At 43.2% G+C, this 18,351-nt stretch overlaps 1 protein-coding gene across 1 annotated transcript in view; it reads left to right on the forward strand.

Moving 5' to 3' along the window:
- Window positions 1-17,736, forward strand: part of LOC126263638 (GDP-fucose protein O-fucosyltransferase 1) — a 130,977-nt gene extending 113,241 nt beyond the window's left edge. The window contains exon 7 of the mRNA XM_049960730.1: window positions 16,927-17,736. Within this exon, the coding sequence (XP_049816687.1) occupies window positions 16,927-17,130 (204 nt within the window). The 3' untranslated portion in view covers window positions 17,131-17,736. The remainder of the gene's footprint in view (window positions 1-16,926) is intronic.
- The last annotated feature ends 615 nt before the right edge of the window (window positions 17,737-18,351 follow it).

Raw genomic sequence — 18,351 nt, forward strand, 5'->3', positions numbered from 1 at the left:
GAGCTCTATGCTAGAGCCTCTGCATCGGAGAACTACCTCCCAGCCTTTTGCACTCTCAAACAGCAGCTGGAAGGGAAAGTCCTCTCGTTCACTACATGCCACAATGAATACTATAATGCCCCATTTACAGAGTGGGAGCTCCTCAGTGCCCTTGCACATTGCCCTGACAGCTCCTGGGCCAGATTGGATCCACAGTCAGATGATTAAACATCTCTCATCTGACTAAAAGACATCTCCTCATCATCTTCAACCGGATCTGGTGCGAGGCATCTTTCCATCACAGTGGCGGGAGAGCACCATCATTCCAGTGCTCAAACCTGGTAAAAACCTGCTTGATTTGGATAGGTATCAGCCTATCGGCCCATCAGCCTCACCAACGTTCTTTGTAAGCTGCTGGAACATATGGTGTGTCGGCGGTTGGGTTGGCTCCTGGAGTCACCTGGCCTACTGGTTCCATGTCAGGGCGGCTACCGCCAGGGTCACTCTGCCACTGATAATCTTGTGTCCCTCGAGTCTGCCATCTGAACAGCCTTTCCTAGACACCAACACCTGGTTGCCATCTTTTTTGATTTACGAAAAGTTTATAACATGACTTGGCAACATCATGTCCTTGCCACATTATACGAGTGGGGTCTACGAGGCCTGCTCCCGATTTTTATCTAAAATTTCCTGTCGCTTCCTACTTTCCACTTTCCGTGTCCAAGTTGGTGCTGTGCATCTGAATTACCGTCTCCTTTTCCTACCCACAGCGGTTCATCTCCTGCATCAGCGGCCCAGGTCAGGGCTTGCAATTGCAGTTCATGTCCGATCCCTTCCTTCTGAACTGGAGTCCTTGCCTTTATCACCTATACTCGAGGTCTATTCACGTACACCTCCATGGTGTGCACCTAGGCCGCTGCTTCGCCTGGACCTTTCACATGGCCCTAAGGACTCGGTTAGCCCTGTGGCTCTCTGCTGCCACTTCCTCTCGATTCTTGACATGTACCGAGGCCGTGAAGTGATTTACACCAACGGCTTGATGGCTGATGATCACATTGGCTTTGCGTATGTCCATGAAGTCCATATTGAACAGCATTTCTTGCCCAATGGCTGCAGTGTTTTCACTGCCGAGCTGGTGGCTATATCTCATGCTCTTGACCACATCTATTCATGCCCTGGGGAGTTGTTTCTTCTGTGTACTAACTCCTTGGATCCCAGGTCACATCAGAATCCCAGGCAACGAACTTGTCGACAGGCTAGACAAACAGGTAACGCGGAAACCGCTTATGGAGATCGGCTCTGCAACTGACCTGCGTTCAGTACTACGCCACAAGGTTTTGCGGCTTTGCGGCACGGAATGGCATAACCTCAGTATGCACAACAAACTGTGTGCGATTAAGCTGACTACGAATGTGCGGAAGACCTCCACGTGGGCCTCTCACAGGGACTCTGTGGTCCTCTGTTGGCTCCACATTAGGCACACTTGGGTGACACACGGCTACCTCCTGCGCTGTGATGACTCACCTGTGTCGGTGCAGTGCCTGGCTGACAGTGGCCTATAGCTTGGCAAGCTGTCCTCCTTTGGCTGCCCTGCGATGGACTCTTCAGTTACTGGACTCATTGCCCTTAATTTTAGCTGCCAATGCCTCATCAGCTAATTTAGTTTTATGTTTTATACATGACAGTGGGTTTTATCATTCGATGTAAGTTTTATTGCATGTCCTTTGTCTCTTTGTGTTCTCCACTCTAATGCTTTTAGGCTGGATGTTCTAATGTGTTGCAGAGTGGATGGCTTTTCCTTTTTATTCTCATGGTTGGCCAGCCAGTCATCTGCTCTCTCCTTTTTATCCCTTCTATCTGTTTCTTGCTTCTCTCTGTGGTTTTCTTTTCCTGTTTTGTCCGTAGTAGTGTTGGTTGTCCTTCTGTCATTCTTCTGCTTCTTCCTTTCTCCTGTTATTGTGCTGTGCATCTCCTTTCTTTTCTTCTTTCCCTTATGTTATTATTTTACTGGGTACAAGGGACCAATGACCTCGCATTTTGGTCCCTCCCCCCCCCCCCTCCTTCTCCCCCCCCCCCCCCACTCTTTTAAACCAACCAACCAACTCTTCCTTTGCCTATTTTAGTGGGTCAGGGGTGGAAGAGCCAGTCTTGTCACGTGGTGATGGCTCTCCAATCTTGACATTGTAGATTCGATGAGTTGGCAGGGGCTTTAGGAGGCCAGTGTCAGGAGAAGGTGGCTGCAGCAAGATTGGGAGTGTGCATGTTAACTCTTTATTACTTAACGAGCTACAGCAGTTACAGGTGTGCACCCAATCTGATGGCATGGCCCAGTGTCAACCCTCACATCTACGTTCCACGAGTATAGGCAGGTTCTGATCTTACGGCCTGTGGTGAAGCCAATCTGTGCTGTGGCATATTGTGTGGGCAGTATGGTGGCTCATTAGTGCTGATGTGCCTGGAGCTGAATCAGCCGCTGGTGACCGAGGCCGCCATGGTCCGTGACGCTGAGTGGCAGTGCAGAGAAAGGGCAACAAGGCACCCGAAACTCTGGATATTGGTGTGCAAGTGGCAGGCTGGTTATGAAGCTGTCCAGTACATGCTGGAGTGGTCCTGCAGCCTGAAGGTCACTGGTTATGACTGATGGCTCAAATCTCAGCCTGTTATCTCAAAAGATGGCTGTAGATGATTTCCCCAAATCACCGTTTGTTTGACTGTCTGAAGGCAAAGAGATGCACCACTGGTTGGTGTTTGCTACATCAATGGCTTGTTACGAGAGCCTCGCCACACACTGACATATTGTGTGGATGTTCTGCATGTCACTTCTGTCCACAGTAATGTGCCTCCGGGATGGTAAATTGGAACATTGTATCCTGATTTTCCTTGACATTGTGGCAGCGCTGCAGTACACCTTCCCTCTTCGGAGCAGTTTGATCCCCGAATATAGCTTGGTGCTGCTCCAAATAATGCTAGATAGAACACATTCAGGCTGAATTAAGAACATCAAGTCTGTCTATATTTCATATAGTTCTAGTCACTGGCTGGTACTGTAGACTGTGCACAAGTTCTGTAACACGGACTGTAGTATGTCTGATATAGTACGAATTTTCACTCTGCATCAGTGTGTGCACTGACTTCAAATTTCTTGGCAGATTAAAATTGTATGGCACTTTGTCTTGGGTGGCCAAGTGCTCTACCAACTGAGCTATCAGAGCACTACTCATGATGTGCCCTCACAGCTTTACCTCCACCTCTCTTACTTTCCAGACTTCACAGAAGTTGATGTGCATATCTGTACATGATTGGATATCCCATACAAACATTCTGTGGGATGAGGCAGACAGTGACTTTATCATTTGGGAATTGAAAGTTTGCATGAATCGCTCAGCTTATGATTAGAAGCCAATTGAAACATGCTGTTAACCAGATGCTGACTACCATTGCAAATGCAAAAATTTACAAACTCCCATGATAAATTGCCAAATGTTATTGGATACAAGGACTGTAGGAGAACCCTCGATAGCAAAAATGACAGACAACACACAAACAGTTGCTGTCAACGTTGCTTACGTATGGCACACTAGACTTCGCATTAACTTCCAACAACCACAAAATTCCTAAGAAAAGGGCCCACAAAGTCAACATGCACCCTGTCCCAAGGGTGCTCTGGAACTAGCCAGAGGGAAAACTGACATGGCGGCACAGCCTGATTCTGTACACGGGCCATGCAAGCTCACACGAAATGTTCAATGTTGTGATCGATAGCCAGCCAGTTGACGTGGCAGGACATGCCCCAATGTGACGAAAGCTTGCATACTTAAATCCACAGTAGTATGCATGTTCTCCTGGCACCACTTGGTGAGTAAATTTTTTAGCTATCCAATTGCATTATACTGTCAAAAATTGATTATTCTCGTTGTTATATACAGGTAACAACATTACTAAACTACTTAATACTGACATTTCAACATATGGAAACTCTGGGTTGGAATATCAACATTGTTAAGCAAAGGATAGATGCTTCTCACCATAAAGATGACCCACTGACTCACCATAAAGATGACCCACTGATCTGCAGATAGGCACAATGGAAAGACTGTTTCACATTATACCTTTTGGCCTAAGCCTTCTTCAGCAAACACACACACACACACACACACACACACACACTTCCGCCGGCAACTTCGACTGGACTGCGACTGTCACATGAATAGCAATCTGGAGTAGACTGGGAAGAAAGTGGAGGGGTAACACACTATGGATGGAGGGAGAAAATAGCTATGTCTGGTGGGGCATGTAAGGACTAGATGGTGGCCCAATGAGACTGCCATGCGCAGGATCAGGAGGTGGGGTGTGGGGGAGAAAACAGGGAGCAGAAAAGGAGAGACACAGGAAAGGGAAAGGACGGGTGGGTGCATTGGCAGAGGGTGGCACACAGTGAGGGTGAGGAGACATGAAAAGGGAGGAGGTGATAGGACAGAGGGCCGGAACTTGTTGGTTGGAGGGTTACCAAAGGTTGAGGCCAGGATAATTTCGGGAGTGAAGAATGTGTTGTAAAGATAACGCCCATCTGCAAAGTTCAGAAAAGCTGGTGTGGAGGGGAGGATCCAGATGGTCTGGGTTGTGAAGCAGCCATTGAAATCAAGCATGTTGTGTTCAGCTGCATTTTGTGCCCCAGGGTCATCTACTTTGTTCTTGGCCACAGTTTGGCGATGGCCATTTGTCCTGCTGGTTGGTAGTCATACCAATTTAAAAAACTGAGCAATTGTTGCAGCAGAGCTGCTTTCACAGGCGGTGTGGCCTTTGATGTGGTAAGACAGCCCCGTGACAAGAAAGGTATAGCAAGTGCTGAGTGAATTGGGCAGCTCTTGCATCTTGGTCTGAGTTGGGAGTGGCATAGGAATGGACATTGATGTTGGGGAGGTTGGGTGGGCTACAGAACACTTCAGGACAGCTGGGAACGATATAGGGTAGGATGTCCCTCATTTCAGGGCACAATGATCGATAATCAAAGCCCTGATGAAGGATGTGGTTCACCTGTTCCATTCGGGAGCATTTCTGGCTGACGAAGGAGGTACTCCTTTGTAGCTTGTTTTTGGGGGTGGTGGGAGGATTGGGAGGGGGAGGGGGTAAATAACATGGGAATTGTTCATGGACTGGGTCAGAGGGATAGTGCTTTCTGCGAAAACTGTTGGAGACTTTCAGCATACTGGGAAAGGGGAGTTCTTGGCACTGCATATACCAAGCAAGGTGATGCAGTGGTTAGCACACTAGACTCACATTCGGGAGGATGATGGTTCAAACCCACATCAGACCATCCTCGTGTAGGTTTTCCGTGATTTCCCTAAAATCGCTTCAGGCAAATGCCAGGTTGGTTCCTTTGAAAGGGCACAGCCGACTTCATTCCCCATCCTTTCCTAATCCAATGGGGCTGATGACATTGATGTTTCGTCCCCTCCCCTGAACAAATCAACCAACCAACCATCTCTGCATATATGCCATCTCTGGGTGGCAAGGTTGTATAGGAGAGAATTCTTTGACTTGAAAGGGATGACAGTTGTCAAAATACACATACTGTTGGTGGGTTTAATGTGAACAGATCTGTGGATGGAGCCATCAGAGAGGAGGTGATAGAAGTCCAGTTAGGTTGCATTCTGGGTTAAGGACCATGTGAAGTAGATGGGAGAGAAGTAATTGATATTGCAAAGGAATAAAGATAAGGTGCCTTGGATCATGAAGATACAATCAATGAACCTGAACCAGACTAGGTGTTCGGCATTTTGGGAGGCTAGGAAGGTCTTCACAAGATTTTTATTTAATCGTGTCAGAAGCATCGTACATAAAATCAGAATAGTTAACACATACATATCAAGTATATAACAAATACAAAAAGAGTATAAAAGTATACAGATATATAAGCAGGGTCAAGTAGTTTTTTATTTTATGAAGTCTTGGACCAGAACCTGGCCACATCTAGCACTTCCGGGGTGGTGTTCATCAAATCCTTCATGGTGCAGGTGCTTGGGCACAGCACTCACTGCCTGAGGTGGGTGGTGGTTTGAGTGTGTCCACAGTCACACAGCGCTGGTTCATTTGAGAGGCCCCATTTGTGCATATTCTCTTTGGATCGTGTGACACCAGAGTGCAGCCTATTAAGAGATTTCCATGTCGTCCATCCTTCCACATGGCCGGGAGGGAGTTCTTCGTTTGGGACTAACCATTCCCCAAGGTGCGCGTTTTCTTCTCGCCACATTGCCAGCCTCACTTGCTGCTGTGTCCCGACGATGTTTTCTGCTGTGTGCAGGAAGCTTTTTCTAGATTTTGGTCGACGGCGGGCTGGCTGGTGTTTGTACAGCGGGTGGGTTGGTGAGGTCAACGCCTTTGTCTTTTCCTTCCTGGCCGCTACTTTCCTTCTAATATCTGGTGGGGCCATGCCTGCCAGGCAGTACAATTTATCAGTCGGGGTTGGTCTCAGACAGCCTGTCATGATGCGGCAGGATTCATTAAGCGGTATATCCACTTGCTTGGCGTGGCTAGAATTGTACCACACTGGGCACACGTACTCCGCTGTTGAATAGCACAAAGCAAGAGCTGTGGTTCTCACTAATCCAGGCTGTGCCCCCCATGTGGTGCCCGTTAGTGTGCGCACAATGTTGTTTCTCGCGGCTACTTTGTGTTTAGTGTTCAAGCAGTGCTTTTTATAGGTGAGTGCTCTATCCAGGCGACGCTTAAGTATTTTGGTGTTTCGCAATGTTCCAGGGGCACTCCTTCCCAGTTAAGTTGTAGTCTTCTTGCAGATTGTCTGTTCTTTAGGTGGAAGACACAGGTTTGGGTTTTCCCTGGGTTAGTTTTGAGATGGCTGTTCGAGGGCTTCTGACAGATTCTGTTCAACAATTTCAAAGCTGTCTGCTTGAGCGGTAATGGCGCAATCATCTGCATATGTGAAGCTTTCGGTGCCTTGGGGAAGGGGCTGGTCATTAGTATATATATTAAAAAGTGTTGGGGCCAGTACGCTTCCTTGGGGGAGGCCATTTTTCTGTATTCTCCACCGGCTTCTCTGTCCCTGAAAATCCACGAAGGATCTTCGATTCTGGAGTAGGTTTCCAATCAGTAAGGTTAGTCTGTAGTCCCTACTCATTGCGTATATTTTCCCCAGGAGCAGTCGTTGGTTGACTGTGTCGTAGGCTGCTGATAGGTCTTCCTGTTCTCGAACCCATCCTCTATGTGTTGCATTAATTTTAGCACCTGTGACGTGCAGCATTTGCCCTGTCTGAAGCCTGCTTGTTGTGGGATCAGGAGGGGCTTGATGGTGTCCGTGATTCTGTGGAGTATCATCCTTTCCAAAACCTTGTACATATGGCATAGCAGAGAAATCAGCCTGTAGTTTTAGGGATTGTCACGTTCTTTGCCTGGTTTTAGGATGGCAATGACTTGCAATTTTCTCCAGATTTTTGGAATTTTGCAGGATGTCATGCAGTTGTTCATCATATCGACTAGCCATTTCCTTGTTACAGGTCCAAAATGCTTTATTTACTCGAGGTATATGTCATCAAGGCCGGCTGCTCTCTGCATTTTGCACTTACTGATCGCCTTCTCCAGTTCCGCCAAGGTAAATGGCTTGGATAGTTCTTCGGTCTCCTAAGGGGGGGTTCGTTCTATGCCCCTCTTTTTTGTCTTTAGGTTGTCGTATCTTGGTGGTTTCCCATTTGTGAGAAACTTGTGTGCAATTTGGTCTGCTGTGATGTTTGCGTGTAGATTTGGTTTGGTGGGGTTATTGGCTAGGTGTTTTATGAGTTTCCAGGCCTTTTGACTATCTCTGCCAAGATGGCCCATAAAGAGGTTTGCATAGGAGGTGCCATGCAGATGCCTATGACTGTGCTGTGGATTTATTTGTTTACTTTTCCTTCAAAGGAGAAGTAGTTGTGAGGTAGGATAAAGTTAGTAAGGTGTATGAGGAATGAGATAGTGGGTTTGAAGTCTGAAGGACACTGGGAAAGGTAGTGTTCAACTGCAGCAGAACTATGGGCATGAGTGATGTTGTATATAGAAGTAACATCAGTTAGGAACCAGTAAGTAAAGGAGTAGGGAGCCTTTTGTAAGCCCTCATTGCCAGTTTTGTAAAGGACTCGTCACTATTGCTGTGGAGGCCGAGGTTCCACTGTTGTTAAGGCGGGCAGAGTTTGTGAGTTCGTGAAATGGCTTCTGGTGCAGTACACCACTAAGACAATTTCTCCCTGCCACTTTTCACAGCCCAGGGTCAGGTAACAGGATAGGAGAATGAAGGTTCTACAACACTCCAACAAACTAGTAACAGTCACACAAATGAGTTAAAAAGATTTACTTATCTTTGTGACTTGTTGAATAATGAAGTCTGGTACACTGCATGTAATATAACACAGAAAAGGCCCTCAATGGCTGACTGCAAATAATTATAGGTAAATCTTTCAGTACATAGCAAATGCAATTTACAACTGTGTGTTCACTTCTAAGAGTTCAATAAACAACGTTCCCTGTCTAAGTCAGCCCTGGACAATGATCCATAACCAAGTGGGTGAGTGCTGCTCTTATATCTTCCAAGTAGGCTTCTATCTGTTGTTGTCTGGTCATTGGCAGATTGTATTCAGCAAGCAATTGGCCAAGGCAGAGTTGATATCTTCAACCTGAGCGCTGCCCATGGCACTAATGGAACTCGTGCAAGTGGTGAGTCTGTGGCACTGGCACCAGCTTGTTGCATCTTTCTGCATGTGATGCTTTTGTCCTGGCTGTCTCTTGTTTGGATGACACAGCAGAGTTGGTGAAGGAAGTGGTTGGTATCTTGGATGTGGAAGGCTAAATTAAGGGCAATTGGGTGGAGATGTTGGTCAATGAGGGCCGAAATCCTTTCAGTGAGAACACAGTAACCAGGTACAACGAGGTGCCAGGATTGTTGGGTTTGTGAATTTTGGGGAGCATGTAGAAGGTGGATATCCAGGATGTCATAGGGGTGAGGAGGGAAATGGATTCAGGAGAGAGGTCCTTGGAAGATAGTATGGCTTTAAGCAGGGATTGGAGGTTACATCAGACTTCTGGGATGGCATCACTCTGGCAGAGTGTATCAGTGGATGAGTCACACAATTGCAGAGGCCTTCTACCAGGTAGTCACTGCAACTCATTGTGAAAAGTGGTTGAGCCTTTGTCTGCAGGGAGGATGATTGGGTCAGGATCCATTTTGAGACACTGTATTGCTGTCCTTTCCTCTGCTTCAAGGTTGGCGTTCTCAAGCAGAGGTCTGGAGAAGGGTGGTGAAGCAAAGTTGGAGGTAAGGAATTCCTGGAAGGTGACTGGGGATGGTTAGGTGGGAGGGGGGGACATCACATTGGATGGTGATGTGAACTGGGAGAGGCAGGGTTCATTGTTGGAATTAGGTTGGAAGGACTGGTGGTAGAGAAATATTTCCATTGCATGGATTGGGAGGAGAGCAGGTCTTTCACAAGTCCAACAGTGTTAATGAGTGTTGCATATTTGCATTATACCAATGCTGTGTTAATAACCAGAAGGTTAACGGTTTTTGAATGCCCATGCCAGTAGATGCTGATTCTTTATGAAGCTACCAACACTTCTGACATCTGCTGCTTTCTCTTGAGTGCTTTGCGTACCTCTAAGGCACCAAGATTTTTGACTTTTTCTTTGATCTTTAAATTTATTCAGGCACTAAATGGTTAAATTTCAGTGTAGGACCAAAGGTGAGGCCTTTGGACAGTACTGTAACTTCTGTGGGGCTGAAGATTTTGCTGGAAAGGCTCTGTATTTGGTTGTTGGTATGGAGTTTTGTTGATGTGGCAAATTAGTAAAAAGGTCTGCTAGGCAGGGTGTGGGTGCTATGAGGAGGAACACTGTGGGTAGGATAAAGGTTGGATAGTGATACCCCACAATGACAGTAGGATGTCAGCAGATTGAATAACTTATGAAGGTGGTGTCTGGACTCTTCCAGGTGCTGGACAGCAAGGAATTCAGTTTCAGAGATGTGATTTATTTACATGTAATAGGGATTGCACAATAACAGTACCTTGCTGAGGAAGCTGGTTCTGGGATGCCTCCTGTATCATGTAGTGTGTTTTTGCAGTAGCAAGTTTGTGAGGGGGCAAGGACTGGCTGAATCTGCGAAGGTGAAGGTCATTGTAAAAGGAGGGTGGGATCCAGAGAAAGAAATTTTTATGGTTAGACTGCTTGGGGATTCCATGCTTTATGCAGCATTTAAAGAACAGAATGTGATACTGGGTTTTCGCCAGGGAAAGGTGTAATTTTCTGAACTGCCGCAGAGAGATCAAGCATGAGCTCCAGTTTGTTAATATATACATGACAACAAACTCGAACAATCCTCATAAATTCATATATATTTTTCACAGAGGAGTTACAATTGTTGTGAGGTTACTTCTTTGTACTGTCCAACTGGCTGTTCTCTCTGATGTGTTGACAACAACAGCATTATTCTTATTTGCAAAAAGCTGAGAGATTCCCTCAGATGTTTATCCCATGTATTTCAAATGATATGTCAATAAAACTTGTAATTTTAGGAATTTTGAAGCTTTTTAAAGATTTGTTGTGTTGTGGTCTTCAGCCCAGAGGCTGGTTTGATGCAGCTCTCCATGCTATTCTATCCTGTGCAAGCTTCATCATCTCCCAGTACCTACTGCAACCTACATCCTTCTGAGTCTACTTAGTGTATACATCTCCTGGTCTCCCTCTATGATTTTTACCCTCCTCGCTGCCCTCAAATACTAAATTGGTGATCCCTTGATGCCTCAGAACATGTCCTACCAACCGATCCCTTCTTCTAGTCAAGTTGTGCCACAAACTCATCTTCTCCCCAATTCTATTCAATACCTACTCATTAGTTATGTGTTCTACCCATCTAATCTTCAGCATTCTTCTGTAGCACCACATTTCGAAAGCTTCTATTCTCTTCTTATCCAAACTACTTATCGTCCACATTTCACTTCCATACAAATACTTTCAGAAAAGACTTCCTGACATTTAGATCTATACTCAATGTTAACAAATTTCTCTTCTTCAGAAACACTTTCTTGCCATTGCCAGACTATCATCAGTTATTTTGCTCCCCAAATAGCAAAACTCATCTACTACTTTAAGTGTCTTGTTTCCTAATCTAATTCCCACAGCACCATCCAACTTAATTTGACTACATTCCATTGTTTCCTTTACTGCTTGCTCAATATACAGATTGAATAACATTTGGGATAGGATATAACCCTGTCTCACTCCCTTCCCAACCACTTCTTCCCTTTTGTGCCCCTCTACTCTTATAACTGCCATCTGGTTTCTGTACGAATTTTAAATAGCCTTTTGCTCCCTGTATTTAACCCCTGCCACCTTCAGAATTTGAAAGAGAGTATTCCAGTCAAAATTGTCAAAAGCCTTCTCTAAGTCTACAAATGCTAGAAACATAGGTTTGCCTTTCCTTAACCTATCTTCTAAGATAAGTCGTAGAGTCAGTATTGCCTCACGTGTGCCAACATTTCTACGGAATCCAAACTGATCTTCCCCATGGTCGACATCTACCAGTTTTTCCATTTGTCTGTAAAGAATTTGTGTTAGTATTTTGCAGCCGTGACTTATTAAACTGATAGTTCGGTAATTTTCACATGTGTCAACACCTGCTTTCTTTGGAATAGGAATTATTATATTCTTCTTGACATCTGAGGGTATTTTGCCTGTCTCATACAACTTGCACACCAGATGGTAGAGTTTTGTCAGGGCTGGCTCTCCCAAGGCTGTCAATGGTTCTAATGGAATGTTGTCTACTCCCGGGGCCTTGTTTAGACTCAGGTTTTTCAGTGCTCTGTCAAACTCTTCGCACAGTATCATATCTCCCATTTCATCTTCATTTACATCCTCTTCCATTTCCATAATATTGTCCTCAAGTATGTTGCCCTTGTATTGACCCTCTATATAATCCTTCCACCTTTCTGCTTTCCCTTCTTTGCTTAGAACTGGTTTTCTATCCAAGCTCTTGATATTCATACAAGTGGTTCTCTTTTCTCCAAAGGTCTCTCTAATTTTCCTGTAGGCAGTACCTATCTTACCCCTAGTGAGATATGCCTCTACATCCTTACATTTGTCCTGTAGCCATCCCTGCTTAGCCATTTTGCACTTCCTGTCGATCTCATTTTTGAGACATTTGTAATCCATTTTGCCTGCTTCATTTACTGCGTTTTTATATTTTATCCTTTCATCAATTAAATTCAATATATCTTCTGTTACCCAAGGATTTCTACTAGCCCTCGTCTTTTTACCTCCTTGATCCTCTTCTGCCTCTCTACTGTATTTCTTTCCTCCATTCCTGTCAATTGTTCCCTAATGCTCTCCCTCTCCTCTCTACAACCTCTGGTTCTGTCAGTTTATCCAGGTCCCAGCTCCTTCTAAAATTCCCACCTTTTTGCAGTTTCTCCAGTTTTAATCTACAGTTCATAACCAATAGGTTGTGGTCAGAGTCCACATCTGCCCCTGGAAATGTCTTACAATTCAAAACCTGGTTCGTAAATCTCTGTCTTACCATTATATAATCTATTTGAAATCTGTCAGTATCTCCAGGCTTCTTCCATGTATACAACCTTCTTTCATGATTCTTGAACTAAGTGTTAGCTATGATTAAGTTATGCTCTGTGTAAAATTCTACCAGGCAGCTTCCTCTTTCATTTCTTACCCCCATTCCATATTCACCTATTATGTTTCCTTCTCTTCCTTTTCCTACTATCGAATTCCAGTCACCAATGACTATTAAATATTCATCTCCCTTCGCTATCTGAATACTTTCTTTTACCTCATAATACATTTCACCAGTCTCTTCGTCATCTGTGGAGCTAGTTGGCGTATAAACTTGCACTACTGTGGTAGGCATGGGCGTTTTGTCTATCTTGGCCACAATAATGCGTTCACTATGCTGTTTGTAGTAGCTTACTCGCACTCCTTTTCTTTAATTCATTATTAAACCTACTCCTGCATTACCCCTATTTGATTTTGTATTTATTTATAACCCTGTATTCACCTGACCATAAGTCTTGTTAAAGATTTATAGGTGTATAATGTAAAAGGAAATGCCCTGACTGACCCATCTCCCAGCCCAAACTGCTAAGGCTAGAAAGTGTTGATTTGTACCGGAGTCGTTTAAGAAGAGGTTGTTGAAAATGCACCCCTAAGGAGGGGGGGGGGGGGGGGGTGATAGAGGAAAGTACATCACTATTAAGGCAATTTTGAAGCTAAAACTATGAAATTTGGTTTCTCAGTCAGGAAAATAAAATAAGTGTTTCAGCACTTTTTTGGAAATTCAGCCAGTAAGGTATAAAATTGTGGGTGAATTTTTTTAAAGTAAACAATTATTAAAGTACTACTAAAGCATTTTTGAAGCTACATTTATGGAAATTGATATTGGAGTTCTCAGTTATGAATAAAATATAGTTTGTCTTGGGGGATGAAAGTTTCTATGGAAATACCGCCACAAGAACACAAAAGACGGGATTAACGAAAACCTCAGACTCCAGCTACAAGAATCATTTTTTTGTCAGTATATTTGGAAAAGACTGCCTTTTACGGCCTTAATTAAAATTCAGAAAGTTTGTGAACAGTATAAAAATTCAATCAGTGGAAACCATGAAGTCTATGCGAGTGACGCAGCAGGCACTAAGCTAGTAGGCCTAATAAAGTCAAGCTAATAATTAAGTTCTCAACACTGGTGAATATGCAGTAAAACTTAATTCACTCCCATTCTGTGTAAACAATTGTAACATATTTTCATTAAAGTAATAAACTGCAATAAACATTTCATGGTCTTTCAGGTGTTTCTTTTTACACTTGTACGATAAGAAAAGATTATGATTACAGTAAATGTCAATGTGCAGCAGTCACCTCACTGATGTGGCAGAAACTGTATCATAGCAGTCACGGCACACCTGATTCTTGTAATGTGGTGGCTGTGTGCCCGCACTGACACAGTTGATGCCATGGCAATTTTGCAGCAGCACAGTATTTCCTACCATGCTGCTGCCGCCCAGTCAATGTGGCTCTGCTGCCACATTGTACAAGTGTGAATTTGATTTTGAACTGCACATTGGAACTAAAACTTTCTCCAATGATATTGAGGAAAGTGGCTAAAAAAGTAAATTATTTCACATCTCCTTGTCTGACATCACTACTTGACAATTAAGAATCTTAACAATATTAGTAATAGTTATTATAATGATGGTTTGAATTTAACTAACCCACTCTTTGAGCTTGCATTGAAAGATGTAGTCATTCACTACTTTACATCAGGTTCACTTTAGATCATACACTGCTGCATACGAAATGTAGGTAACAATTAATGTTACTATTACTGCTGTTTCCATTACAGACTAAATGTGAAGGTATGCCACATCACACTGCACCCTAGAGTACAGACACAGACTGTCGTATATTGTGTGGTATATTTATCTATATGATGGATTCCTTCTTGTCTACAACATAGAAGCATTGTTCACAAAATAACATTTAGTAATTGTTATTGGTAGCTGTATATTAACAGCAATTTATACACTATGTGATCAAAAGTATCTGGTACACCTGGCTGAAAATGACTTAAGCTCAAGGCACCCTCCATCGGTAATGCTGGAATTCAATAGGGTGTTGGCCCACCCTTACACTTGATGACAGCTTTCACTCTTGCAGGCATACGTTCAATCAGGTGCCAGAAGGTTTCTTGGGCAATGGCAACCCATTCTTCATGGAGTGCTGCACTGAGGGGAGGTACTGATGGCGGTCAGTGACGCCTGGCATGAAGTCGGCATTCCAAAACGTCTCAAAGGTGTTCTATAGGACTCAGGTCAGCACTCTGTGCAGGCCAGTCCATTACAGGGATGTTATTGTCATGTAACCACTCCGCTACAGGTCGTGCATTATGAACAGGTGCTTGATCGTGTTGAAAGATTCAATTGCTATCCTCGAATTGCCCTTTAATAGTGGGAAGCAAGAAGGTGCTAAAAACATCAGTGTTGGCCAGTGCTGTGGTATTGCGATGCAAAACAATAAGGGGTGTAAGCTCCACGAAAAACAGGACTGCACCATAACACCACCTCCTCCGAATTTTACTTTTGGCACTACACATGCTGGTGTTGGCACTACACAAGCTGGCAGATGACATTCGCCGGGCATTCATCACTCCACACAATTGTCCAATGTTTACGCTCCTTACACAAAGTGAGGTGTGATGTGTGGCTTATGAGCAGCTGCTCGACCATGAAATCTACATTTTTTCACTTCCCGCCTAACTGTCATAGTACTTGCAGTGGATCCTGATGCAGTTTGGAATTCCTGTGTGATGGTTTGTATAGATGTCTGCCTATTACACGTTATGACCCTCTTCAAAGGTCGGCGGTTTCTGTCAGTCAACAGACGAGGTTGGCCTGTTTCTGTCAGTCAACAGACGAGGTTGGCCTGTACGCTTTTGTGCTCTGTGTGTCCACTTCAACATCAGAAACAGTGGACCTAGGGATGTTTAGGAGTGTGGAAATCTGGCATAAATGTGTGTGATACAAGTGACACCCAATCACCTGAACACGTTCGAAGTCCACGAGTTCTGCAGAGCACCCCTTTCTGCTCTCTCATGATGTCTAATGACTTTTGAGGTCGCTTATATTGAGTACCTGGTGGTAGGTGGCAGCACAATGCACCTAATATGAAAATGTATGTTTTTGGGGGTGTCCGGATACTTTTGATCACATAGTGTACAAAGAGTATGAGTTTAATAATGTTCAATACATGCACTGTCTAATATAAAGTGACAATAGAAACACATATAATTGTTCATTTCTTTTATTGACATCACTTACAAAGCATTAATTCAGCTTTGAATTTTGTGATTGATATTTAAGTGATATAACATAATGGCCAGAGGCACTTCGCTCATTACAGTTTGTATTCTGTTTACAATGTGCTCAACAAGATTCTAAACTGAAATAAAATAGTAAATATTAAACCGTTTCTCATACTAATAAATCTGCGACAAAAACATACATAGTACTGGTGTTTTTCTGATAAGTCTCCAGTATTAACAGAGAACCTTATGCTTACTTCCTCCTTCCACTTCTTGTTGTTTACAGTCAGAATTCATTCTGAACATTTTCCGCTGCAATCATACCTGAAGCAACTTGAGTACATCAGTCTCTGCCTTTGCCATGTTTGTTACTCTCTTCATCTTCATTCACTTCCATCTTCAGTGGTACTGGTAATTATTCACTATAATGTGTTGGCCTTGTGGTGGATAGGAGTTAGTGTATTGCACAATTGGTTTCTTCTTTCTTTTTCTTTAGTTCAGCATTTACACATACAAAGCATTAAATTACATGCCATCAAAATGCAGTGTGTCCAAAGATAAGAAGAGTGACAGAAAATAGGTTGATAAGCAGAAATTTATTTCATATTTGAATACACAAATTCATTGTGACAAAAATGCTGTTGACCAGTGTAATGGAAGAGTCTGGCCTTTGTAAGATGACATACGACTACGGCAGACTGCAATGACATTTCGCTGTGGCATCACAAGTCTTCAAGCTGTGGTGCCACTGCAGTAAATTTACCTGCAGTGTGGGATACCTGATGAAACCGCGCCACCATCGCTCTAGTGCTGCCACTGATCTGCCACGAAACTGTTGTAGCAAAGTTTGCCCACTGTGAAATCACATCCATGTGGCAAACTTCTAAGGATAGCTGTATTCTCGAGATTGTATATCTGCTACAGATTTGGCAATTAGCAGTGTTGTGTAAATGTCAATTAGCAGAGGTCTTATACAAATATGTTGTGAACAGATATCAGAAGAGCACATGAGGGAATGGTGAAGCCTTGCTTTCATTAAAACTTATGTTTAAATTAAACCCTAAACTCTATATTATTGTCCTAAGAGATGTGTGTTTCATTTTCAGATTGAAGTTCATAAACTGGAACCAGCAAATCCTCATGTGGAGCTGGCAATACTTGGACTTTCGAACCATTTCATTGCCAATTGTATTTCATCATTTTCATCGTTTGCAAAGCGTGAACGAGATGCTCGTGGTTATCCTTCATCATTTTGGGCATTTCCACCAGAACGATCTCGCAATGCTAGTAAAGGACACGATGAGTTATAAGGAATCAGACAGGTGGTCACTGATAAGTGTTTCAATTTGTTCTTGATTGCCAAGTTTTACAGTAATACAGGATGACGACAAACATTAGGTGATGGACACAAATGTTCAGTCATTCCTTGTATCATTTGAAATACAATAAGAGGACAAAAAAATGCTTGATGATAAAAATTTGCATCCAGTCATCTAAAAACTCATATCAAGGATAGAAATAGTGATGCTGCTGTTCAGTCTCGTGTATGTGTTTCCACCAGAGACTACCACGACTGTAAGTTCTGTATTTGTTATACTCCTCCAAGAAAGATGTTTCGTATTAACGTGTTATTCTCCCAACAGTACAGTGTGTTGTCACAGAATCACAATTGTTTTTGTGATTATGTATTAAAAGTGTTTCAGAGCGAGGGGGGGGGGGGGGGGTTGCTCATCTTAGGAGAATAATTGAAATGGATTTCAGTACCATAAATTGAGGATGATGTCAATTAATATAAGTATGAACATTCATTTTTATGACAGAAGTTGAGAGTATGTTTGATTAAAATCTGCTACATATTTTTGCTGAATTATTGATTTGTAATTTATTTGGAACTGCTAAGAAACTCATCATTAAATGATTGTTATTTAGTTAAAATGTTGTGTTTTATTGCATACTATGCCATATGATCTACATCATACTCTGCAAGCGAGCTAATGGTGTGGAGCAGAGGATACTTTTCATACCACTAACTGAGCTCTCCAACCCAGTTCCAAACATGAATAGCATGTGGGAAGAAAAACTGTCGGTTAAGCCTCTGTATTGCTTCTAATTTCTTGAATTTTCTCCCCATGGTCATTATGTGAGACAAATGTGCAGGGAAGTAATATGTTGTCCTACTCTAGTAATATGTTGTCCAACTCTTCCTGAAAAGTGCTCTCTGGAAATTTCACTTGTAAATCTCTCAGGGATGCACAATGCCTATCTCGGACCCCTTGAAGAAACGTGCCACTCTTCATTAGATCATCTCCATATTTTCTCTCAGCCCTATCTAGTAGGGATTCAAGAAAGATGACCAATACTCAAAAATCGGTTGAACAAGTACTTTACAAGACATTTCCTTTGTGGATGAAAGTTTCCTTAAGATTCTTCCTATGAATCTGAGTCTGGCATCTACTTTTTCCACTATTTGTTTATATATGGTAATTTGCTCTGGATAGTTACTCCTAGATATTTTTTGGCAGATACTGTTT

This window comes from Schistocerca nitens, chromosome 6, assembly GCF_023898315.1.
Source record: "Schistocerca nitens isolate TAMUIC-IGC-003100 chromosome 6, iqSchNite1.1, whole genome shotgun sequence".
In the NCBI taxonomy this organism is placed as follows: Eukaryota; Metazoa; Arthropoda; class Insecta; order Orthoptera; family Acrididae; genus Schistocerca; species Schistocerca nitens.